General features: G+C 37.2%; 1 protein-coding gene across 1 annotated transcript; it reads left to right on the forward strand.

The window, feature by feature from the left end:
• SEPSECS (Sep (O-phosphoserine) tRNA:Sec (selenocysteine) tRNA synthase) lies at positions 1-26,713 on the forward strand. Its single transcript, XM_052780328.1, has 11 exons — positions 1-266; positions 1,571-1,725; positions 4,040-4,158; positions 4,246-4,404; positions 7,016-7,169; positions 11,155-11,257; positions 13,527-13,656; positions 13,819-13,910; positions 22,109-22,202; positions 22,837-22,927; positions 24,935-26,713. Exons 1-11 carry the CDS (start codon positions 153-155, stop codon positions 25,182-25,184), a joined length of 1,461 nt encoding a protein of 486 aa, XP_052636288.1. The 5' UTR covers positions 1-152; the 3' UTR covers positions 25,185-26,713.

Consider the following 26,713-nt stretch of genomic DNA (forward strand, 5'->3'; position numbering starts at 1 on the left):
CGCTCCTTCGGCGGCGCCTGCGCAACACCACCCCTCGTCCGTCTCCGGCGGGAACCGACCGGGTCCCGCAGGTAGCGCCGCGCCGGCTCTGAGGGGGAGCGGCGGCAGGAGCCGGTGCCGCCGGGAGCCGCCCCGCCGCCCGCTCCTGGGCCATGAACGCGGAGAACTTCGCCTCCAGCGAGCGGCTGGTGACGGCGGCCTATGTGCGCCAGGGGGCGCAGGGCCGCCGCGCGCACGAGCTGCGCCTGCGGGCCCTGCTGGAGCAGGTAATCGGGGCCGGCCCCCGCCCGGCACCGCGGCCCTGCAGTCGGGGAAAGCAGCACGGAGCCGCCCGCCGCGGGGCAGTCGGCCCCGGCCGGAGCGTCCCCGCACAGCCCCGGGAGCACGCAGGCCTGCCGGGCCCCGCGGACACCCGGGCCGTTCTGCCTCTGCAGCTCCCCCAGCGGTGTGGCGGCCCTGTGGCAGGGGCACGGCCCGGGCGAGGGGGCTGGGGAGAGCTCGGCTCGCTCTGCCGTCGTGGCAGAGACCTTACGCGGAGCCCTAACATGAGAGGCCGCGCTTGGGAGAAAAAAAAAAAAAGATTGCCTGAGGTTGTGCGTTTGCTGAGAAGGGCTCAGCAAACAGTTAAACTTTTTTTAAAACAATAGGATACTAGCGTATTACATGAGGTAAAAAATGATACTTGTAAGGTGCCAAGACGATGCATTTCTTTGTCTCCAGTGTACAGAAATCAGTATGGATGACTTCTCAGGTGTTTCAGTTCTCGAACATCCTTAGTCACGTCATCCCCTGTTTCAAATTAACTCTCGTGCCACGCTTCAGAAGTGAATTAGTTTTACTGAATGAATTTTACTGTTACTGGGATGTGTAAAAAAGCCTCTGAACTGCTGAGCTGCTATAGTAATGCTTCATGGGTTCATGGGTACCTTTCCTCTGAGGATCTTTTCTGCAATTTGCAAAGATGAGTGCAGTTCTTAATGCAGTAAAGAGCATAAGAAAGAGCATGTCTCTGGTTGAAGGTTTGGACACATTATATTCTGTAAGTGGTTTCCTTACCTGTTAGATAATAACTAGAAAGGAAAATATGCAGATAGGAAGATGTGTTACAAGTGAAACTCTTTCCCTTCTGCACGTAATTAATGTTTTTGGTTCTATAATACACACTTTTCTCCCTTTCATCCAGTTTTCTCTGTTGAATTCCTGTAGTAGTAGATTCTTGTCTAGAGAATACATCAAATAACCTATAGTCTTCTAGGGAGTAATTAACGTGTATGTGCTGCAGTAGTTTTGTGTGTGCCTTAAAGAATACTTGAAAGTGAAAAATATCCTGACTATTTTAATATCAGGATATGCTAATGTAATTGCACTTAATATATGGAAAAATCTTTATTTAACTTTTCTCTGAATACAGGTTCATAACATTAGATCATATAAAACAGCATAATGAAAATACAAACTGCTGTTCAGAGTGGGAAAGAAGGGTAACATTAATCAAACAAGTTGCATAAAGTTTTGTTCATTTTTAATTTCCGAGTTTCATAGTTACCTTTATATTATTATTATTATTAAGGGAAAATGTCCTGAAGATGGATGGGATGAAAGCACCATTGAGCTCTTTCTTCATGAACTTGCTATAATGGATAGCAATAACTTTCTGGGCAACTGTGGTGTGGGTGAGAGAGAAGGAAGAGTGGCATCAGGACTTGTTGCCCGAAGGCATTACAGGTAGAAATTATTGGCAATTTGAATTACTCGGATTTATTACTAAAGCTTTCAAATGGCATATTTTATTGTGTGTTGTTATCTGAGACCTTGACAGCATTTGAGAAAAACAATATAATGTGCTATTGAATTGATAAAAATTTCTGTATTGAATTTTCGTTAATAACTCATTGGAAGGTCTTGAATGAAACAAAAATGTTTTGTCAGGGTTATGTCCTGTATGCTGAACTGGTAGAAGCTTAAGATGTTGAGTTAACTGCATGCAAGGGAAGTAGAGGTCTTCCTGTTTTAAAATAATCTATGCATTACTTGCCTTTTTTAATAGTGCACATCTTTTTCATCTGCATATTGTTAAAAACTACTGCATATTGTATTTGTAAAGTATCGAATGTTCCTAGTGAACAGCTATTTGTATTTTGTTATATTCATTAATATCTTTATAATGTAATCAGTTGATAATGCACATGAAAACCCAGTCCATCTGTAATAGATTTTATATGAAGTAAGGAGATCTGTAAAGACAAGAAGAGCTTTTAAAAGCTTGTAGCCCTTCTGACACTTGATGGGTATGTTGGATGCTATAGTTCTGGAGGCTCTGTGTTAATTTCTTTATGAATATACTTTTTTTTTTTTTTTTTTTGCATAGAGTTCTGTGCTGAGTACCTTACTGTGATGTTTTATCTAACAGGAATGAAACAAAGTGAAATTCCCTGGAATGTTTCTCCTTGAAAGATTAACACAAAAGCATGTTAGAGACCAGAAGTTCAGTAAGCTTCACTGTATGGAAGTTGAATTACTTAGGCTTAATGGCTTTCATAAGCCCTACAGTACCATGAAAAATTAATGAACAAAGCCAGTAATACATCAGTTTGGCTTTTTTTTTTGTTTTCTGTACTGCTCTCTAGTCTAGGATATGTGTGGTGAGGGAGGTAGAGGGTCACACTGGGGAGAGTATCTGAGGAAGTATTGTTTTCTGACAATGCTAGACAAAGCATGCCCAGCTTCTGGCCAGAGAGAGCCTGGGCTGGCACTTAGCTACTGTTGGTCTGATGCAGCTCTGTCACCTGCCATCTCACCTTCACCTATGGGTGTCGGCAATAGCAAGGAAAAGCTTAGAGGCATCCTTCACACCACTTATTTTTGCAGTAAGTTTTACAGGTAACTTTGGGAGTGGTAGAGGTAGCAGGAGGTAGTTCTCAAGCTGTCTTTCCTTTCAGCTTAATAAATTCTAAGGCCAGTCTTAGGGAGGATTGCTCCTTAGGAAGGATTACGTGTGTGCAGAAAAGAAAGTAGTAACGTGAGAAAGCTATTAAGAACATAACAGCAGGAACGAGAGAAGAAAATATTTTTGATGGAGTGAGGATTATGTGTAAGTTTCAATTAATTATCAAGCTATTGTTGATTTCAACCTATAGCTTGAAATGGGGAAAAAAAAATTAAGCTGTAAAACTATGCTCCAAGAAGTTCCGAATTCCGTACACTCATCAGACTGCATTTTACTCTATTCCCAAGACAAAAACAGAATTAAAGCCATAAATAGATGTGTATTGTTACTAGCTTACTTGAGCAGCTGCTCCATTTCAGCCATGGGTAAAGTTAGTTCTGTAAGCTTATGTTTTATAAACGATTTCAGAATCCTGCACTCCTGAAAAGTGCTAAATAATATCCAACATTTATAAACACAGTTTATAAACATAATTTATAAACAGAATGCAGAGAGAGATGGTATTGCATGATACATAATATTGAATAGTAGAATGAGGTAGATGAAGTGAAGATGTAGAAAAAGATTGGCAAAGTGATACGTTAACCTAACTGTCTTTCAGAACATTTTGTCACATTATATATTATTTCTTTGCCCAATGGAGGTGAAGCATTTGTCAGGGGGAGTTTCTGTATAATACCACTATGCCTGTGGTATGCTACAGTATAGGTAACTGATTTATGTTTTCCTTGGAATTGTGTGTCTGAACATGTCAGCATTTATAATGCTAATCCAACAGACATCAAGAAGTGCTGAGGCGCGCCTAAAAGGAAGCCTACCAGATGCTAAAGATGTTGCTGCTATAGGTCTTCTCAAGGTTTTTACTTGCATACTGGGACATTTACTTGATCTACTGTTAAAAAAAAAAAATTAAAAAAACATACAAATACATGTAGTTTGTTACAATGGAACTCATTATGGCATATATTGATGTTGCATTGGATATAGCATTTTCCACAATTGTTTATCAAATTAAGTTCTTTTCAGTCAGCAAGAATGATTGCTTTGGGATCTGAAAAACCTTGATGTATGTTTTCAACCTTTTTTGTTTAGGTTGATCCATGGAATTGGAAGGTCAGGTGATATTTCTGCAGTCCAGCCTAAAGCTGCAGGGTCTAGCCTTTTGAACAAACTTACTAATTCAGTAGTTCTGGATGTTATAAAGCTGGCTGGTAGGTGTAAATCTGAAAATATCTCCCGTTTGTGGGGGCATGTCGTGGGTTCTTCATGTCAATTTCTGACTTGCTTTTTATGGGCAGGTGTCCGGACAGTGACCAATTGCTTTGTGGTTCCTATGGCAACTGGCATGAGTCTAACTCTGTGTTTTTTGACATTGCGGCACAAGAGACCAAAGGCAAAATACATTATCTGGCCACGTATAGACCAGAAATCTTGCTTTAAGTCAATGATAACTGCAGGTAAGAAGGAACTGACTGATTATGCTGTGTGTTATTCTAACAGATATAAAACTTCATCTAGCAGAGTGATCAATTCATATGCTTGCTGTCAGATCCCGAAAAGGCGTAATGCATAGTAGTTCTAACTGCTTTATTTCTACACTCCTGATTTCTAACATGCAATCACATGTATGAGTTATCTTCCTAATGCCTTGTAAAATGTAGGTGTATGCTGAGGTACAGAGGTGTCTAAAGTAGTCAATAGAGAACACAATGCTAAGGAAGTTACAGTTCGCTCTCAGAGTTAGATGCCTAATTTGCTGTCCTGAGAGTTATGTAAAACCAAGGCTCATGGTTCAAATCTCTCTCTTAGATTTATGCAGAAAGCATATGTGTCCTAGGAATTGTGATCAGAAGGTGACAAGCTGTCTGATTTGCACATTCTTTTCTTTTAGAGCATGGGAAGTGTTTGCTGCCCTATTTGTTTTTAATCTTACAGTGTCACTCAGCTCACTCGGGAAATGAGTTTGGTGTCTTTCTTAGTTCAAACCTTAATTTCTCTCAAATGGAGTTCCTTGTTTATCAGTCTATAAGTAAGCTAAGGGTAGAAGTCTATCCCTGCACTGAAGCTGTCCCCTCCTGCAGACAGATGCATGGGATCAAGGAAACGGCAAGTGAGGGAGACCATAATTTTCCAGCTCAGTGCACATATCTGCAGGTGGTGGCATAGATTCTGGTCCTAGTTCCTAGGACACATTTATATTTTGCATAAAAGAATCATTACATAAAAATGACTAAACAATTGGAAGCAGGGACGGGATTCTGTCCAGGTAAGATGCAGAGGTGTTTAAAAGGAATCAGATCAGAACAAATAGAACATGTATATAAGAAAAGTGGGAGTGTTTTTCGAATATTGTGCTCAATGTAGAACATCAAGCTAAGGAAATTATGTTTGTAGTGGAGACAGTTGTGAGGAAATATAATTGATCTATTAATTTTTTTAATAGTTAAGACAGCTATCACAAAATTAATTAAAAGAATTATCAACTAAAAGTAAGTGAGAAGCAGGTATCAGGTATCTAACAACTATCTATTAAATGTAATCTCTGCCTTCTAGATTGCTAATTGAAAACCAGATTAGGGCTAACGATGTCAATAAATCATTCTAGTCCGAGTTCTTCTGTAGAGTTTGAGCCTTACTTAGTCAGTGTTAAGGCATGGTGTTGAGCCATGAAGGAAAAATTCACATAGCTGTTGCCATGTTACACTGCTTTGGAAATCACTCTTTCGCTTTCCGCTGCCCTCTTCTTTACATTCATTCAGTAACCTGAACATCTCTCTTTTTAAGAAAGTGATAGCCTCTTCAACTGGCATGATGTTGCTGCCATGTCACACCTGTTTGGGGAAGGGAATATATGGTTTCCAGTGTTTTATTCTGTAAACCTTTCTGATTTATTTATTTATAAGCTAGAAATTCGAGCAACTAGCATGACAGGCTTTCCTCTTTAAGAAAGAAAACTCTTTAAGCGCTAGGTTAGGTCAACCATGCCTTTGTCTGTCTGAATCTTGAAAATCTTTGAGGATGGAGATTGCACGACCTGTCTGGATAGCAGTTCCAGTGCTGTGCTATCCTCTGAATGAAAAAAAAGGCGTTTCTTGCTGTTTATTTTGAATCTTTCAAGCCAAAATCTGTTGCCGTTGCCTCTTATTATATCTTACCAAGGAGACTTGGCTCTCTTGTCTTTGTAATTCCCTTTCAGATGGTTGGGGGCTGTTATTGGATGTTCTCCTTAGCCTCTTCAGACTTGAAAAGTCTAGCTCTTAACAGCCTTTCTTTCTAAGCTGTGCGCGCTGTACCACACCCATCTTGGTAGCACTCTGATGGACCCTCTCTGGTTTTTCAACATCCCTCCTGAGCAGCCCATTCCAAAACTGGAAACATTCCAGCATTTAGAGGAAGGGGATAGATTCCTTTTTTCAAATGTTTCTCATATGTGTCCTTGAGAAACAACCTTACAAGGTTCAGCTGTTGTACATCTTAAATACAAACTTAAACTGGAAACTTAAAAAAAAATAAAATAAAATACTAGGGAAATAGCTTGGATTTTGATATGACAAAGTTTACTTTCAAAGTGAGGTCAAATTAGACATTTTTATCTTTTAAGAAGTAATTTGGAAGTTTATGAATTGAATAAGGCAGAGGCTTATGATGAAAGCCAATTCATAATGATCATTATAGCATTGCTACATCTAATGGCATCCTTTTTTAGAGACGCTGTTTTAGTATGCTACTGTTTTACAAGAGTGCCACTCAAACTTTTTTCTTTAATTGGAAGGGAAGAAATTATTACTTTTTTAAAACAATCTTCAAACCTGTTGCTGTTGCATGGAAAGAATGTAAGGTAAGCTTTTGTCTGGAGTCCAGTATTTAACAAGAATATTATTGTAGTTTTTAGCTATATGGACATTGTACAATAAAACAGTTTATGTATCTGTGTTCTTAATCCAAGTCTGAAAGAATCTGTTGAAACAACAGAAGCAAGAAGATTTTTCAGATATATACTGGAACTAAAACCCCACAATTAGTCAGAGATTTGATGATATACATTCAGGTCTTGCTTTTTTTGGTCAGGTTTTGAGCCTGTGGTGATAGAAAATGTGTTGGAAGGCGATGAGCTACGGACAGACATTGAAGCAGTGGAGGCTAAAATCAAGGCTCTTGGAGCTGAAAATATTCTTTGTGTGCATTCTACAACGTCTTGCTTTGCTCCAAGGGTACCTGATAGGTAAGTCGTCTTTTAAGAAGTGTGTTATTTGTTACTGTAAAACAAACAAACAAAACTTCCATGTTTTGAATGTCCATCTTCCTAAAATTGCTTAATTACTGCCAACAATTAGTAAAGATACTTTAATCCCCTTGCTTAAGGAAAATGGCAGGTTGAAACAATGTTGTACTTTCAGAAAAGTCTATTTAAAAAGTGAGAATAGTGCAGGTGGTTTTCCTTCCGTCATATAACTGAGGTTAATGATGATCTCTCATGGTGAAATGAATGTCATTTTGGCAGTGGTTTTCTTATGATTTCACCAAAGTAGTAGAAGTAGACTTTCATAGAAACGTAGTCCGGGAAATGTAGTTCCATAGCTAATGCCACATTTTAATATTACTGTTGCTTTTTCTACTCTTCTCCTCTAGCCAATTCTGAATTTTCCTAGGGTGTTAATACAGTTTTAAAAAAAAAAAAGCCCTACAGCTAATTTTTAAATCTTTGCTTGAGGTACTCTTTTCTGTATTATATTGATGTTTATAGGGCTAGTTAAGATATACTGATATAAGAAAACTCTTGGAAGTATCTAGGGCAGATGTGCTATATAACATATGATTTCCCCTGCTGTAACTTATCTTGGTTTGAACATTTGCTGCCTGATTGCATGGTACTACTTCTTATAATTTCCAGCTGTTAAATCATCATTAAAAGAAACTTAAAATACATTTCTTTCTTTCCTGATATTATGTGTCCATGTACATAACTTGCATAGTTGCTACGAAGATGTCATTCAAGCACGAGCTGAAGCTGAGATGAACATTACAGTTATGGATGGGAAATAGAGCATCTGAGACATTATTTCAATGTGTACCTTGGTTATGAAATACTTGAAAAACTTCTCAATCTGAAAATGACATGTTGGAGTAGAGGTGCCTAAAGTACTTGGTATATTGAGTCATTTGTTCAAAATGAGCACCGTTGTTACTTGCAAAACTGCTTTCTCTATTGCTTACAAAAATAAGTATCAAGAAGCAAATTCCTTAGGTTTTGCAATTGAACAGGTATATTTTTATGGGCCTGTATGTAGTACACTGAAGGATGTGATATTAGCAAGATGTCTTTTTTTAATGTGGTTTTAAATGTAGTGTCTCAGCTGTTCCACTTCAACTGTTTTTAATTTATAACAAAATTGAAAAGACTTATGTTTAGAGTTCCTCTGCAGTGCGTGCTTTTTTGTTAATTACTTTGTTATCTGGAAAATTTAGTTGAATATTTGCAAATGTAGGAAAGAAACGTTATTGACTCTGAAACATGGCAAGTAAAGATATGTTTCACTGTTTTCCTACGTTTAAAAACCCCCAGTATTTATCATAGGTTAACCCACTTGCTAGAGGGAAGTTAAAACCATATAATTCTGTCAGAATACTATGAACATTGCTTGAAGTTGACTTGCAGATTTATTGGCTAACTTAAATCACAGCTATCAAAATTGAATGGTCTATTTTATAGCTTGGGTAAATGAATCTTTTCCTTATCTGCTTCCTCTTTTTGACATGCAATTGTTTTGTCCTCTGCAACTAAGAGATGAATTATTAGGTAGTGGCACTGTGTTATGATATACCACAGATACAGGAGGATTTGAACGCACTTTCTATTTAAAGGGTACTGTCAACTGTTGAAGGCCATAAGATCCATCTTCCTGCAGGAAGGAAAATCCCTTACAGCATTTCTGGAGTGTACCATTTTAAAAGTCTATTTTTAAATATCTTGCATTTGTAAGGCTTTGTGTAGTTGTGGTGGTGGTGTTTTAAAATTTTAAGTGGCTTAGGATCATTAAAAGGTCAGGGTAAGAGTTTTTATGCCTGTGTACCTATAGCTTTCTTTTGAAGTATTATTTAACTTTATGGGAATAATTCACTAGTGTATAAACCCCCTTCCTTGGAAAGACATCAGTTCTCAGCCTTTTACTTGCTGTGAGTTGTGTCTAAAACTACTGTATTTAAAAGAGAACTAAAGGAAAAAATAAGTGTCTTTTTTAGTTAATGTACTTAGCAGAACTCTGTATCTTGTTACTTTCATTAATATTAGAAGAAAGAGCAAAGCTTTCTTTTTATGAACTTTCACAAACAGGAGAGAAAGAAAGAATAAATTGGAAAATATTTCTGTAAGTCCTATTTGTAACTTTTAAGAATTCGAGTAGTAGCCAAACTTACATGAATGCTTTATTTTTCTGATATGACTAGCAGCACTTCTAATGGTTCATTTTAAGCCTTGGAAGCAGACAAGTGCTGTGCATAATTGTTTGCTTCCCTTGCATAATCACATGTTCTTTTCAAACTGTAGCACTCTCATCCTGTGTAGTAATACGGACCTGATTGTTCAATAGAATATTTTTAGGAAAAATAAAGAGACTTTTCTGTTTTCAGTACTTGTAGAAGCTAGAGTATTGCTCCTTTAAGTCTCAGGAGGTGAGAAAGACAAACATACATAGCAGTATACCCTCTATGTTTCCAGTTTGGTGAAATTCTCAACCTGCACTTGAAAAGAAGCCTGTAAGAGGGGAACTGTTTTTCTTTGAGTCTGTCGAAGGTGAGGAATGAGTCTGATAAAGATCAGCAGATCAGAAGGCAAAAACTTTTTCCTGTGTAGTGTTATGTTTCCAAAGTATTCTGTTAATGTTACATAGTTCAGGATTCGGGATGTTGATAAATGTGAAAAATTATTGGACATGCAGCTCCTGACAAATATCTTGACTGTAGAAGATCAATACATACATTATACTACTGGTGTTTGCTAATCATTAAATACTTGCAATTTCTTTAGGGATGATACAGTGATGATGATGTTTTCCTAAGGATTGAGGTTCAGAAAATTTAATCTGAGGTTTGCAGCTGAATTTTGCATTGCAAAATGACACTAGGCAATGTAATAGAATGCAGAGGAATGTCACCTCTTGGAAAATGTTTTCATACTCTGTCACATTTTATATGAATGTCAGTAAATTACAGTGAGAGGCTGTACAGAAGGAGATAGAGTAAAAATGCATTGGAGGTTTAGAGTTTCCCGATTTTTTTTTTTTTTATAATATTACCTTTATCATCACTTTAAATTATTAGATATTATCTTATTTTTTCAAATAGATTTATTTCTAAAATATATTTACAAGTTTGGGGAAAATCAAGAGGTTTTTTTTTTTTTAAATAGAGCATGATTGGAGTGCTTCTAAAAAGGGTACTAAGTACATGTGTTTAAAATGATGAAAGCCCTCACCCAAAATGACCTATATACCCACATAAATCCTAGTTTGACTGAGAAATCAATCCAGGCTCAGCTCACTGTGATTTCAGGGGTTTCTAAAGGCAAGTAAAGAGTTGTCTTTATTTCTGAGTAAACAGTTGAACAAAGTTTTAATTCGTTCATCTCCACATTCAGATATTTTAGGACTTTCCATTCCTTTGAAGAATATCTTTTCTGTTAATCAGTTTATCTGAAATATGCAAGTGAGATTTCAGCCAAAGGGTTGAAATATTAGTTCTTTGAAATAAACAGAAGCATGTACAAACTTCCTGTTATGTGATACTTTTCATTCCTAAGACACATCTTGAAACTTCCATTAGGCTATTTTCAGGTTGAATATTAGAAGAAAAGGAAAAAAAGTATGAATAGCTAAAGCTCTGTTAGTTATCATTTAAAGTAGTATTAAAAAATGCTTATATCTGAAGCAGAATGATTTGGGATCTATTTACTGGTTTACAGACAAAACTTTTCAGTGAAGCATGAAAAATTTCAGCCCAGGTCAACAATTTGTAGTGTATGTAAAAGCTAACAGAATTTTCTTCTTAACCTTTATAGCTTAAGATGACAAGTGCTGCCTTAAGGCACTAATCAAAAAAGTTTCTTTTCTCATTCTGACTTCTTTGTAGACCTTTCAGTCTTTTAATGGTCTGATTTGTAACATTAGTTACAGTTATCAATGCTTCTCTAAATTACAATTTTATGCTCATAGGCTGGAGGAACTGGCTGTGATTTGTGCTAATTATGACATTCCCCATATTGTCAACAATGCATATGGAGTTCAATCTTCAAAATGTATGCATCTTATCCAGCAGGTAGGAGCTGTGTATTTCCAATAATAATTTTTTTAACAAGTGTAAGTAAATCTCTGATTGTAGACAACACTAGCAAATTTTATCGGATGTTTCACAGCTTTGAGACTAATCCCACGCATGTCTGATATTTGAACAGTTTTCTAAGAAAGCAGAACAGAGGGAAATAGAACTTAAAAATAATATTTGTTATTTCTATTACATTCTTTTTATTTAATAACCCCAAATTTATTTAGGTTTTGTTTATGTTCAAGTGTCTAATGGAAAAATGTCCTTAATAAGCTTTCTTAAAATATTTCCTGAACTTGTTGATTAAAAATAAAATAATGGGTCATACTTGAATAGGGATTAAGCCTTCAACAGAATGTGAGTTACAGATTTTCAATTGAAGGTACAAGATTCTACAGCAACACTTTATAGATGCTGTCACTGCTAAAATACTGTTGGTACAGAGAACAGCTGAGGAAACTGGGTTAAGTTCAATGTTATGTTTGAAAAAGTTTAATTTCTGTTGCTGTTTAGTTTGAAGAGGGGGTTGCTTAATATCTAAGATCAGCCAAGAAACCTAGAATTCTTGCATTTTTGCTCATTGCAATGTGTGTGCACTGTTTCTTCAATATTTCTCTTTTCTCTCTGTTGCCCGTGTCAAAAGAATAGGTGGCTATTTTTTTAACAGGATTCAGGGGATCCTGAACTGTTATGAATTTAAAATATGCCGGTCTTTTTTTTTTTTTTTTTTTTTAATTAAGAAGACATTATGTTATTAACTGGGCACAGACCGACTTGATACATAATTATGACAGTAATGTCATGTTGGCATTTCTAAGTCTTGAGAGACTGAAGGATTTTGATGAAACTTGAAGTGATATGTGAAATAGAAAATGGCATATGCTTTATTTGTAACGTACTTGGTATATGTTTATTGTATTTAACTTGCACAAGTTTAGTGAAATACTAACATGAAGGGGGCTGTGGAATTGCTGATTTTTACTGCATGAAATGTATCTAATGATAATCTTTTCAGACTATAAAGCTGCAAATAGAACTGTTATTGTGTTGGTTTCTGTGTTTCTTCTTGGCTTCTTGATATGTTGCTTGGGGGGGGTTGGTTGTTCTTCGGTTATGCAAATGTATACATTTGAGCTCTGATTTGTTTTACATTTATTTACAAAAATTTATTTCCTGCAATAGAAAATGTACTGTCTGTGAGGAAGTAGTTATTAATGAATACTTAGGAGTATGTACATGCTGAGCACAGTGTGAACAGAACTTGCAAGAGTATCATGGGAAAGAGCTTTTGAGACCATTTCATTTGTCATGCTTTTCCTCTGGTGGTTTCCTGTCAATTAAATCAAATGATAGCTGCTGGCATTCATCTTGCCATCAAAAAGCTGACAAACTCGGAGTGCTTCTTCCTATCTCCCATGCACTAAGCTATTAAAACATAGAAATAATAACTGTGGTTTAGCTGGATCTGCTTTTTTCACTCCTTTTTGCCATAGGTATTAACTCTGTTTCTATTTCTTGGTTTTAGTTTGCAGTACTTTTAATATGTATGTATTTGAATATACTTTAATATGTATGTTCTTTAATATGCCTGTCAGGTTCTGTTATGCTGCATACTGTTTAATTGTACAGTTCACAGTAGCATCTTACTCAAATTGAAGATGTACTGCAGAATTTACATTTCTTCCTTTAAGAATATCTGAGTGGTTAGGCATAAGGATGTTTTGTTTTCTGGGAAGTGGGGAAATCTGCCATAGGAAGTTATAAGGCAAGCAGCCTTATAAGAAGGAGTGCTGTCACAGCCCTCTTGTTTTAATGGAAATTTATACATGTATCAAGAAAAAGCTGCTTATTTTCTAATGAAGCATTAACCTGTAGCCTTTTACTGTGAGAATCTGAAATGTTTTGGGTTGTACAGTTTTAACTGTATAATTCCCATTAAATTCCAAGGGTTTTCTTTTTGGTTGTTGTTGAAAATAAGCTACACTTAGACTTTCAGGAGCTAAGATCAATATTTTAAATAATAGCAAAATAGGAATTTGTAAGGTACTATGTAAGCAGGTAATGGTAATAACAGTGAGCAATGCTAAGAAAAGGTAGTACTGTGATTTTCTCGTTTTTCATCACAAATGCAATATCGGAGAGAGTTTCAAGAATTATATTTATTTCCATTACATTGCTGTGTAATTATCATGCTATTGCTTGTTTCCTTTTTTCTAACGTATGCTGTGGATTATTTTTTTGTTGTTGTTCCTTTTTGATAAAGGGTGCTCGGGTAGGCAGGATAGATGCTTTTGTGCAGAGCTTGGACAAAAATTTTATGGTTCCAGTAGGTGGAGCTATCATTGCTGGCTTCAATGAGTCCTTCGTTCAGGAGATCAGCAAAATGTACCCAGGTAACTACTGGTTCGTGGGCCCATTTCATCCCTGCCAAATAACTGCAGAAAGCTTGGTTTTCAGCTTGCTTTCACATAATATTTATTTTTGCCAATTTAATCTGTATATTGGGTTTGGTTTCTTTTGGTTTTGTTGTTTTTGGTTTTGTTTTTTTTTTTCAGGAAGAGCATCTGCATCTCCTTCCTTAGATGTCCTCATTACACTTCTGTCTCTCGGTGCCAGTGGCTACAAACAGTTACTGAAAGAAAGAAAGGTAAGCTTTCTAGCAAGCAGCACTTTCTTGAAGTGAGCTGGTAACAAAGTCTTGGTCAAAACTGCCTTGTGTGGTAAAGCCTGTTTCTGTCTAGAAAGCCATTGAATTTCTGAGCTCACAGCTCTGAATCTGGAAAGGCAGTATGATATAATTACTTCTTGGCTAAATGGTGCTCATGAGTAAGATTGGTTTCCATGTTGTTTTCCAATCCAGAAAGCTAAACTGAGGTCCTGTACTATCTTGTACAGTATTCATATTTGTTGTTCTAAAGTGTGACTAATACAGTGGAATTTTGCCCACAAAAGCTTAATCTGAGAATTACTGTGCTGTGTCATCATGGTCATGCTGCTCCCAGGACTAGGGCATCAGATCGGACAGTCAGAGGTAACCCAGGGGTCTCTGCTGTTCTTCATTTGGCCCTATTGTGCCTTTGTGCTATGATAGTGTTTAATTAAGTGTTTGTGTACCACATTCTCTGGAGAATCACAGCTTCTGGTTAGGTTATAAATACTATGCATGGCCACAAAAAGAGAAAAATACTGTCATTTAAGGTATTCACCTAGATACAGAGCTAGGTTTCTTCTCTGCCTCTCACAGACTATATGTTTTATGTTGGGTATAACTGCATTGCACAAACATTCAAGTGGTCTAAGGTTGGAACCTGTACATCTTGAGTTGTCCTTAAATCTGGACATAATACAGGCCTGATTTTGCTATCTTTATATATAAACACAAAGGATTCTTTTTGTAGAGAGTTTTATGTAAGGAAATGCTGTGAATTAAGTACTGTTAAGTTAATAGTTTTAAATCATGCATGATCTGTTCCATTATCTTATTTAGAAACTACATTACAATTGTTTGCTGCTGACAGCTTGCTGATGCCTCTGATTACATGGCAGGGCAATAGTGCTGGATGCTGTGACTTGTTTCTAGCTCCTTGTAGAGGCATCCAGAAATTCTGAACTGCAATTGAGATCCCATAGGAATAGCTAGACTATAGAAAACCAAACCAGCTGAGTGGCTTTACAATGACTAAGAAGCGATCTGTGCAACTAAAGTGAAAACATGGCTTCTGAAACACTGAAAGCAGTTACCACTTCTGCCACTATTGCGATACAGTTTCTAACATTTTATTCTGGACTGTTGTATGTATTGCCAGGTACAGTTTGTGTCTTCATTAAAAGCAAATTGTATTTTTCCCCCTTCACTCTCATCTCCAAAAGAATCTCAAGTGAATTTATCTCTGTCTTCTGCAAAGCTGATTTTTATGTTAGATTTACACTGGTAGCAGGTACATAATGGGCAATATAAATATTCTCCAAGTCATAAATAATAATTCTTTCATAAATAAAATGTCTTAATTAATAGCTGTATATTTTGAATCATGTCATTTTCTTGGAAGTAGATTTCTAAAGTGAATAAAGCATTATATTTTTACAACTTCAGGTCTTTTTATTTCATATGTGAGTATACTCTATAAACACAGCGTTATATATGGTGTAAATATGTTTCTTTTATTGGATTTGCTGTAGAAATAGAAACCTTTTTTTGCTTAAATCTGTTTGTTCCTGAATTGTAAAAATGTAATGGTGATAGTTTATTGCTTGTGCTCTGTGAAAGCAGAGGCAGAGATATTAGGCTCCCAGCAGGAGCTATTTATAGCTTGACATTGAGTACTCTTTTCTATATCAGTGCAGCTACACCTACTCACACAAAAAGTCAGCTATAAAAAACTTCAAGTATTTTTTTTTTCTTTCTCTTTTTACCTTATCCTTATTCACATGAGTGTTACTTCAGGTTATTTGAGCTCAAGCCAGAAAGACCAGAATATTACTGAGAAGAGATTAATCTCCCACAACCAAGGAAAGAAATAGTCCACTCAGTTTTTCTTTTACACAGATGAACTGTTTAATATAGGAAGGTAAGAGATTGTATGAGGGAGAGGAGCATGTACATGGAGTGGGATTTTCTGACAAGCTGGCAGTTGTGGGGTGTGCAATTGTCCAAGAGTATGAGATTGTGTTATGCTATGAAGGAGTAAAATGGGGTGATGTATCTGAGGACAGAAGAGCAAGGGAGTAACACACATGCTGTCCAAGTGTCTGAATAAAGGTGGCCATATATGAAGCTTAATAAGGAATGTTTTCAGTAGTTGTATTTAGCCTTGATGTTTCCAGAGAAAGGATGGAAGACGACCAGCAACAGTAATGTTTTCTCACTTGCTCTAAATTTTCAGTAGTCCTCTTTATATGTTTATGTGGAGTTTAGAACAGTGGTTTTCTGATCTGAGTAGAGGGTTCTAGGTCGTTTTGTAATGCAGATAATGGCATCCGATCAGGAGTCAAATTTGTTAATTCTAGGTCCTTTTGTAATCCAGATAATGACAGCTGATCCATAGCCAAATTTGTTAATATCTTTGCTTTTAAAGAACTCATTTTATCTAAAGGTTATGATTTTGTAGCAACTCATTTGGCTTTCTCAGTACAGTTTATGTTGTGTTCCATATTCTGCATTGTCAGGTCTTAAAACTCTCTATTTTCATGTATGTATTTGTGTGTCTGAACCAGGCCACATGTAGCAAATATAGAATCATAGAATCGTTTAGGTTGGAAAAGACCTTTAAGATCATTGAGTCCAACCATCAACCATGCCCACTAAACCATGTCCTGAAGTGCCTTGTCTACCTGCTTTTTTTAATACCCCCAGGGATGGTGACTCAACCACTTCCCTAGCAGCCTGTTCCAATGCCCGACAACCCTTTCAGTAAAGAAACTTTTCCTAATATCCAACCTAAACCTCCCCTGGCGCAGCTTGAGGCCATTTCTTCTTGTCCTATTGCTTGTTACTTGGGAGAAGAGACCAGCACCCACCTCACTACAGCCTCCTTTCAGGTAGTTGTACAGAGCGATAAGATCTCCCCTCAGCCTCCTTTTCTCCAGAATAAACAACCCTAGTTCCCTCAGCCGCTCCTCATAAAACTTGTGCTCTAGACCCTTCACCAGCTTCGTTGCCCTTCTCTGGACATGGTCCAGCACCTCAATGTCTTTCCTGTAGTGAGGGGCCCAAAACTCAACACAGCATTTGAGCACCAGTGCCGAGTACAGGGGACAATCACTTCCCTGCTCCTGCTGGCCACACTATTTCTGATGCAGGCCAGGATGCCATTGGCCTTCTTGGCCACCTGGGCACACTGCTGGCTCATATTCAGCCAGCTGTTGACCAGCACCCCCAGGTCTTTTTCTGCCAGGCATTTTTCCAGCCACTCTTCCCCAAGCCTGTAGCACTGCCTGGGGTTGCCGTGACCAAAGTGCAGGACCTGGCACTTGGCCTTGTTGAACTTCATACAGTTGGCCTCAGCCCATCGATCCAGCCTGTCCAGATCCTTCGGTAGAGCCTCCCTACGCTCGAGCAGATACAGTGGTTACACTGTGCAATAGCATAAACAGTAGACTTCAATTGACACCTTAGAACTGATGGAGACCAAGGACCCTACATTCAGGGTTCACATTCAGGAGCCTACATACCAGGTTTAATACCTGTTAACTATTTTCCAGTGTGGTCCATTTAATCCATTTAAGTCATTATTATACTGATATTACTGAAGACATGATAGCTTCATTTTGTTTTCAGCAGTTACAAATTTCCTCATTAGACTTTCCTTAATCTAATGATCAAGATAATTCTGATTTTCTTAAATGTATTTCTGTGTTACTTGGGATGTGATGGAGCTTTTTATATCTGTATCCATCTGTCTGTATACTTTCTAAGAGTGATTAACTGGAGTAATTTTTATGTCCTTATGGAGTATGTATCTAAAATATTTAAAATCACCCTGAGTGGGAGGACATTGTTTGGGTTTTACAATTCAGTAAAATACTGGGTTTATGTTTCATGGTTTATCATTGATGTAATTATTCTGATAGGAATAAATTATTTGTACAGTTCAGTGTGAGTTTATATTGCTGCTCTACTTGTGATTGAATTTAAGAAGAAGAAGAAAGCCATTTAATGCTGGATATTAAAATTGCAAAAAATCAAATATTCCTACAACAAGACAGACATTTGTTACTCTTTTTTTTTGTCTAGTCAGTTTGCTACACTGTAGTTTGTCAAACATGCGGGAATATTGCAGGATTTTCCTCATGTGAAATATGTGGAATCATATTCAAACTTTAGAGTGGCTGGAGGCAAGATAGTTTAACTGAATGTATTCATTATCTTAAATGGTGTTGTGTAGCTGAACAAATGCCAACTACGCATGGAAGCTTCAAAGAGGCCTACATACTTAAAGCATGTATTAGAGAGGTATGGTCCACAAGGAGCCTGATCGCAAGGTCTTACAAGTGCTGAAGAAAAAAATATGTTGATTGGCGTTGTTAAGAAAGACCTTTTAAAAAAAATGAGTGTGGTGATTGTCAGCATTAGTGTTACCGTATCGGGTTGGCAAGACTTGCTGGGCAGTTTCTGTTGGATTACTTTTATATGATACAAAGATTTAAAAGTTCCATAACTAATTTCATATTTTTAAAACTTTCCAGTATATTATAAATTCAGAACAAAATTCTTGATCTTGCAATGCAGAAGAATCTATATATGAGGGTATGTGGTATATGTAGGTATCACACACGTACATGAACAGTTACTGTTGTGTTTGGCTGCATTTCAAGAAAGTAAGCCTTCTACTGGGGCTCTCTGGGGCATGTATTAACAGGTCTCCATGCTCAGCACTGCAGCCTCTCTTTGTCTGCATGAAGTGGTGTGCCAAGTGGTCTGATCAGTTCACAGGTCAGATACAGCTGGTCAGTCTAATATGCAAAGCAGAAGAGAGGCTATGATGGTTGCATTATAAACAGCTGCTGCTGCAAAGTAGTTTAAGATGGGACCAGATCAGTCTTAGGTATGGCATATGAGAGTTGGCAGTCTGTATCTAGTACAAAGAGGCTATAAAATTACTCTTCTGCTTTGTCTTCTTCAGTGCCATGAACAGCTATATGGCTCTTCTCTGAGGACAACTCATCTTTTCAGATAAGAATGAAGTAGGGAGGAAGGCAGAGTGCTACAGACTCTGAGCGTAAGCAAGCTGGGTGGTTACACAAAAGGTTTTCTGGCCTTCATTAGTTGTCTGTCTGTCACTGATATGGGACTAATGGCATATTTAGTACCCCCATCTTCTGCTTTTTCTCTGGAGTTACTGGCTTTTTCCTTACTTGTTTCCCTCTAGTTATTTCCATTTGGAAGAAGAACAGTGCCTATCACAATGGAACAACAAATGAAGGGTCACCCATATTAGTGTAGGTTCTATTAAAAAATAGTTTTATAATGTAAATACTGTATGATTCAAATATTTTTAATAACTGTTACAAAACTTGAAAACATTTTTGTATATGTATGTGGAAGTAGGCCATTTTGTCCAAATAATTGAGTAATTTGGCACATTTGATACATACACCATTGTTGACTTGTTCTTCATACTTTCTGAGCTATTTTATTGTTTTAGGTGCTAGAAAGACCAGAAGAAGTGCAAGATGTTTTCACGTAGTTTAGCATTCATTTCACTAGCCTGGTTAGGTTTTGTGTTAAGTTTCTAAGGGGAAAGAGTGAGTTAAATAATGAAACTTAACTGACATTTAGTGCTTGGGTTGTTCAATGCAACTTTAGCATAATAGCTTCATTGGAGAAAACTTGAGTGCCTACCACAGAAAATCAATTATGTAAGAGCTCATTTTTATATAATTGCTTAGGGTGCTTATAAATTTTCCATGTAACAGAAATATTTTATAATAGAGGTTGGTTATAGATTTGACCTCACAAAAATACTGCTTTTTTCCTTTTTTTGGAAAGGCCATTAATCTGTTTTGCAACAAACTGCTTAACTTGTGAAACTATAAAATATCTAGAGGGCTTCCAATGGAAAGATGAAAAATAGTGTCATTCATAAAAATAGGAAGTTTTGGATTTGTCTTCAGGTGGCTTCAGTCAAACTGATGAAAATACATACTTGGGTGTTTTGGGTTTTTTTGCTGTCTCTCCATTCTCCCTTGTTTTAACAAATTCCTATGTATGTAAAGGCTCACCTCATAACCCAGGTATTTAATCTTAATTTAATTTAATACATCTATACAGTGGGTAACTGGTTATACCAACTTGCAGTCCTTTCAGTAATAAATACTGTAAGAGATGCATCAGAGAATTCCCTAGGTACCACACAAAAATTAATTACTTGGGAATTTTTTCCTGTTCTAGTACAGGTTTTTCTCAGTACTAATTTCACCAATATCTCCATAGTAGACACAATTTATGTGTATTTCTGTAATACTTTGCTTCAGTTGTAGAAGTAAATAGCCAGCAGAGGGAGCACAAATTAATTTATGATTTGGATTCCAAAAAAATACTAATAAAATGGCTAACACATTGGTGATGTTTATTGTGGAAAGCAAATAAGAAATGAGTAATGTGTTTATATGCAGTGAGGGACCAGAAGGAAGGCAAAAATGTCTGAACATTTGAAACATAAATGTTTTTCAGCTTCACGGGGTGAACTGTAAATAAACTCTGAATTGAAACCATAAAATCACTTGATTTACAAATGCCTCTGAAAAATAAGAATGATTTTTCACAAATTTCAACTTCTGATAATTAACCATAGATGCCTCCCAAAATTTTTGTTGTTCCAAGTATTGCAGAAGCTTTATTCTCTTGTTGAATCAATAGCCTAATTTGTTTAGACAGCAAGATGGTACTTTTTCCTCTCTGGCTGAATTCATTCTGTGGTATTACGAAGAACAGGTAAAGAGCTGTGTTCATTTGGTCACTCATGAAGTGAGACTGGGTTCACTGCAGTGGCTCAAGAAAAGCAGCTGTAACATTCTGTTAACTTAGCTACCACAAAGCTCACTTGGTTTCATAAGACCTTTGGGAGGTTCTGCTCAAAAACATAATTTTGATCACGAGCTGTAATTTGTATCTGTCAGAGTCCACAGGTCAGAACAGGGTACTGGTCTACAAACAGAAGAGGCAACACTATTTAAAGAATGAAAAATCACTTGTCAGGTCCAGAAATTGATGAGGATGCTTAAACAGGCAGTCACGTTGAAGCAGATGAGCAGCACAATCTTTATGGCCAGAAAGAGGAAAAATCTGGTGTTTAGTATCTTTCAAGAAGACCACCCAGTGTCTGTATCTTTCTGCTAGTTTGTATGAGAGACTAAGCATTAAAAAGAATGGAGAAGAAGCCAAAGAATATAGTAAGAAGATTGGTGTTTATTCTCACTCTGTCCAGAAGTATTTTGAGCTGATAGGTGAAGAGGAAGATATTAAACTGAGGAAGAGCATGAGCAATTATCATAGATTACTACTAGGGAAAAAGGAGGAAATAAAATATGGATAAAGTAAGAGAAGCAGCCTTTTATGTGCAGTGTAACTTGTATCTGAGCCAAGTGATTTATAAATCTCAGTTTTATGACACTTTCACAATAAAGGTGCAATATAATTAAGTGATAGTAGAAATTCAGATATCTCCATTCTTTTAGTAGGCTTGAACAGGAGAGGTTGGTCCCAGGAAGAGGACTGGCTACACAATAGAGCTGAATATTCAGGAGAGTATATATTGTGTGAAACAAAATACATTCAAATGTGTACTCATAGCCATCTCCTTAAGAGACTGTCTTGCCCTTCTCATACAGAAAAAGTCTATGCACTAGTGGTAATTATGATTGTGTGATACATGGTAACAAAATGCACTACTTAGTCTGGAATGTATTAATAGAGAGAAAGCAAAATAAGGAGCAATTTGCCATAAGGTGGCCATCTGTGATGGTAACAGTTTGTTCTCTGTGGCTCAGGGGGCTAGGGTGGGGGAAAGCTCCTGCGGGAGTGGGGTGGGGTAAGACCTGCTGTGCAGTGGGAATCTCTTCAAGGTTCCTAGGTTTCAGGGCTACGGAGAGAATGACTGACATCCCAAGTAGAGCAGATAGAGAGCTTTGTACCAGCTTGAGGGGGAAGAACAGTGTTCAGGAAATGGAGCTGTTTCTTTATAGAATGATTTCAGAGAATTGCCTGGTCCACTTACTTGGTACACATGAAAAGAGGATCAGCTGGGCACCTGTAGGTTATAATGGAGGCTTAACAGTTTTGTGAAATAGGTACTATTTTCTCTGTTTGATGGCTAATAACAAAAATATTGCATCTTTTTTTTCCAGGAGATGTTTTCCTATCTTTCAAGTGAGCTGAAGAAGCTGGCAGATAACCACAATGAGAGACTGTTAGACACACCACATAATCCCATTTCCTTAGGTAATTGCTGGTTTTTATCTTTTAAAAAAAAAAAATTCCAATATACTGTGCATTCATAATGCACTTTCACATACAGTTCCTATATATTAAACATTGTTCACTACAGTCCATTAAATTGTTCTTAGGCTGATATGAAACCATTGAACCCAATAAGGTAACCTATAAAAGTAAGAGTAGTGACTTGGGCCCTTTATTTTTTTACAGAACTGCTCCTGTCCAACATAGTCATTTATTGTAATCAAGACAGGCAGAAGGTGTGAGCATGCAGTAATACTTTAAAAATCAATTAGGTTATAATTATTTTGCCTATCATCTTATAGTGCTGTAGAAGAGATTATGGAATTCCTACTCAAGGTATTTGTTCTAACCAAAAATTCTGCTGAACACCAAAGTAATATTGCCTACCTGTGCAGAATCTGCCTTACGTACAGTCTAACCAAAGAAGTAATCTATGACAGCTTGTGGGAAAATTAGAAATTATGAAATGTAGTATTCATATTTCTTTTTTTCTTTGTATCTGAACACAAACATTTGGCTAGATTTTTATTGTTGGGAAACAGCTTGTCCTCTGTGGTTCTTCTTTGGAGAAAAAGAAGCTTTGTAGTAGTTTTAACTTGACCTTTTGTTACTTTAGCCATGTCACTGAAGAATCTAGATGAAAATAATGATGCTGCTGTTACACAGCTTGGATCTATGCTTTTCACAAGACAAGTTTCTGGAGCGAGGTGAGGATTATATGAAGTTGAAAAATTTGGGGGGTTGTATTAGCATATATTTTATGAAATCCTGTAATATTTGTTTTGTACCAATTGTTTCATGATTACAGATTACAGTCTGATAATAACGAGTCAGAGAGTAATACAGCCGCCTTCTTCACTGTTATGTGCTAATAATGTCAACCTGCCTGAGTTAGCAATGAGACCCCTTTGTTAGCGTTGGTAGGCTAAATAGATAATCTATGCCCATTTAATTTAGTGTCATTATTCCCTAGTATCCCTTGGTTTTATTTAGTTTCCAGCTGTTGTCTGATCTTAAGTTGTAAGCTACTTAGGGCAGATCTTTGTTTTGTTTATTGCAGCACAAATACGGTTGTGCTGGATGTCAGAGGAATAAGCTTTTAATACTCTACGTAGCCTTTTGTCACATGGAAGAAAATCCTGCTTCCCAGAACTAACTGTGTTTACAAAAAGAAAAAAAAAATTTAAAATCTACAACCTGAGCCAGTCTGAGCTGAATTTATTCTTAGAGACACTGGTACATGGAAATGCAAGCCAAATAATTTTTAATGATTTTGGTTTAAACCATTTAGAAGAAGAAAATTATTTAAAATTTGTTTTGGCAGGATTCCTTAATCTGAATATTACTGCTGCCATGCTAACTTCTGCCATAGACTTAATGTCATTTTTTTGTAGCAGAGTTGAATGTTTCCACATCAGGAGGTATGCTTCATTAGCTTGGATTATTCCACTTCCTGCACAGATGAATGACAGTAAATCTGTATGTATTGTAGTTAGATGGTCTTTTTAATTTCCCTGTCCTAACCTTGGCTTGTCCTGCAGTTTCAGTCATCTTTGGCTGAAATGATTCAAGAGGTTCAATTTTTGAAGTTAAAACTCTCTAATTCTTTGCCTGATATAAAGGTATCAGGTTTTTCCTTTTTTACATAAGCGAGTAATTAATTTTTAGCATATACACTGTTTGACCCGGCTTTTCAACAGATTTTAAATGTTATGCTTGTGCTGAACGTCAGTGGTAGTAATAGCAACTCCCTACTTCAGTAGCCTACTGCCTTTTGCATAACCTGTGGTCAGAGCACTTGGACAGTGGAAGGATCTGCTAATCCTAGTGGTATTTGAATGCAGTTTCTTTTACGAACTGAAGGGAATGTCTCTATAGAGGTAGTAAATTCTTATCAATTGATTGGTGTCAACTGCTCATGTAGGCTTTAACTATAGCCACAAGGCGAGTTGTTCCTTTAACAAGTAAGGATGTGGATTAGGGTCTTGATTTATCAGGGAATGGGTATGTACTGAAAGTGTTGAGAAATAGGGTGTAATAGGTAGAGGCTGTTAGTATGAGAAAGAGGTAAAAGCGGTGGCAAAAAGTATCCGCTACAAGGAGGGAATAAATATGAAGTTAACATCATAGGATGGGAGGAGAAGGAAGATACAGTAGAGAGGAAGGGGCAGGGTGGGGGAAGTTGGGATCCTGAACTCTCTGAGTCACTTGAACCCAGACATTTTGGACTGCAGTACACTATGCCAAGCAAATGTCTGCACTAAGGCTGCTGTCAATACGGTGATCCTGGGGAGATCAGGGTCATCAGGTTGCCCAGGGAGGGGTGAACTGACCCAGGTCAGAGACAGAGCAGGTCAGATAGTTAGGACTTGTTATAGAATCGGAAAGTTTGCTGCAGGTGTCTTGTCCCCCCACACTGGGGAGTTCAGAAATACCAGTGGTAAAGACCTTAATAATTTAACTGAAGAGGGGGAGGGACATATGCATATGCACACAGACTTGAGCTAATTCAGGATCTGCTACTACTGTCACTCGTAGTGATGCCTGGGCGCTAACTTGGAGAACGCCTGATCTGAGCTGCCTTACATTAATTTGTTTAGAGTAAGCAGGTACTACACTGTATAGGAACTTGTGTAAATGTGTTAATCGTAGGGAATCACATAAAATATCCAAGGCATCTTTAACTGAATCACAATTTTGTTTGTTTGTTTCAGGGTTGTTCCCTGTGGGTCTGTACAAACAGTGAATAACTACACTTTTAAAGGCTTTATGTCACATGCAAATGACTATCCCTGTGCTTACCTCAATGCTGCCTCAGCAATTGGAATTAAAAAGCAAGATGTAGATGTATTCCTGAAAAGACTCGACAAGTGTTTGAAGACTTCTAGAAAAGAAGCAAAGAAAGAAAAAAGTGTAAATGAAATAAGTAATTCTAATACAGGCACAGAACAACTTGAGGACTAGAAGATACAGATTTAGTAGCACAGGGAGATACAGTTTTGGTTGAAGTATGTCAGGTTTGTATTGGGTTAGCATTGTGAATCTGCAGTGCAGAAAATTTGTTCTTGATCTGAAAACAACAAAAAAAAAGTTGGGCAAAATTCAGCTTTAGAGAAAGTAGGTGATACTCTTTCCAAGACAGAGGCCCAGACACAAGTTTTTTGCAGCATATAAATGTGCTTAATATCTGCCAAAGTAAAGCTTTACAGTCATAAAGACCTTGAGCTGTCCTTTCAGTCTCTGGGTGACTATTTGGACCAGTGTTCAGCAAATCACAGAATGCGTATTCACATGTTTTTGATTAAGAGGCTTTTCTGTGGCAGTGATTGAATTCCTTCCTAGGTATGGACCATCCAGCAACAAATGTTTCAGTGCTCTCAAAATATCTCATTTCTCGTCAGCATACTTGCCACTTCTCATTTCTTTTTGAAGATTTATATAAGTGCTGGGATAGCCCTTACTAAATACAATGTTGAAACTGCATGAGGAAATGATAGTTGGAATAGTAGTGTTTTTCAGGTGTTCTTCCCTCTCATGAACTGCCTAGAGCAAAGCAGCCCTCAGTGGCAAAGAAAAACCTAGAATACTTCATATCCTGTCAGTACTCAGCTCTTGGAAACTATTTGCATAGTTCAGCAACCGAAAGGGATCTTAATAATGAAAGCAAGAGGTTGTGGAGTCGAGAGGTACAGTTGTCGTCTTTTTTTTTTTTTTTTGTCTTCTTTTTTGTCTTTTTTTCCATTTCATCTTTTCTTTGATAGGGCTATCAGGTCAGAGACCCACTGAAAAGGAGGAATGCCTTGTGGGATTAATGCAGCAGTTTCAAGAGCCAGTGAGACCTCAGGGTATTTTGGCATTTTTAGTCCATTGTTGTTAAAATTTATAGACTCCATTTCTGAAGTGTCTGTTGCCATTGGCACTGTTGCTTCTGTGGCTGTGTGCAGTTGCTGATTTGAATTCATTAAGCAAACAATAGATTCAGAGTCTGTTCATGAAACAAAGGTTCCATATCACTACAGTGACAGTCCTGTAGGTTGTAAAACTTTTAGTTATTCTTAAATGCAATTACTATATATATGTAGTTTTTATGTCATTTACTGTTCAAAGTGAGCTTAATGTTCAAAGACGTTTTCTTTGTCTGTAATGTAGTAATACTGGGGATACCACAATTAATGAGTTCTAAATGTTAGGAAATACTCTAGTTACTTTGTTTGGTGGGATCTGAGACATGTATCCTTCAGAGCCCTGTGTAAATTGCTTAATCAAAATAGTGGTGTTTTTGAAAGGATTGTCTATCCGGCATGTTCAAATGAATTGATACAAGAGGTGGTGTTAATATGCTGAAGTTATTAGTATGCTAATCATCATGAAGGTGCTCTAATTTAGTGAGGTCCATTGTATCTTAAGCTTAAATTGAACTGCTGCTTCTACATTGTTATTGCTACAGTTACATGTTAGATTGATTAAAGCTTGTGAAGGTATGGCTCCCCCGA

The sequence above is a fragment of the Harpia harpyja genome, chromosome 2 (assembly GCF_026419915.1).
Source record: "Harpia harpyja isolate bHarHar1 chromosome 2, bHarHar1 primary haplotype, whole genome shotgun sequence".
Taxonomy (NCBI): domain Eukaryota; kingdom Metazoa; phylum Chordata; class Aves; order Accipitriformes; family Accipitridae; genus Harpia; species Harpia harpyja.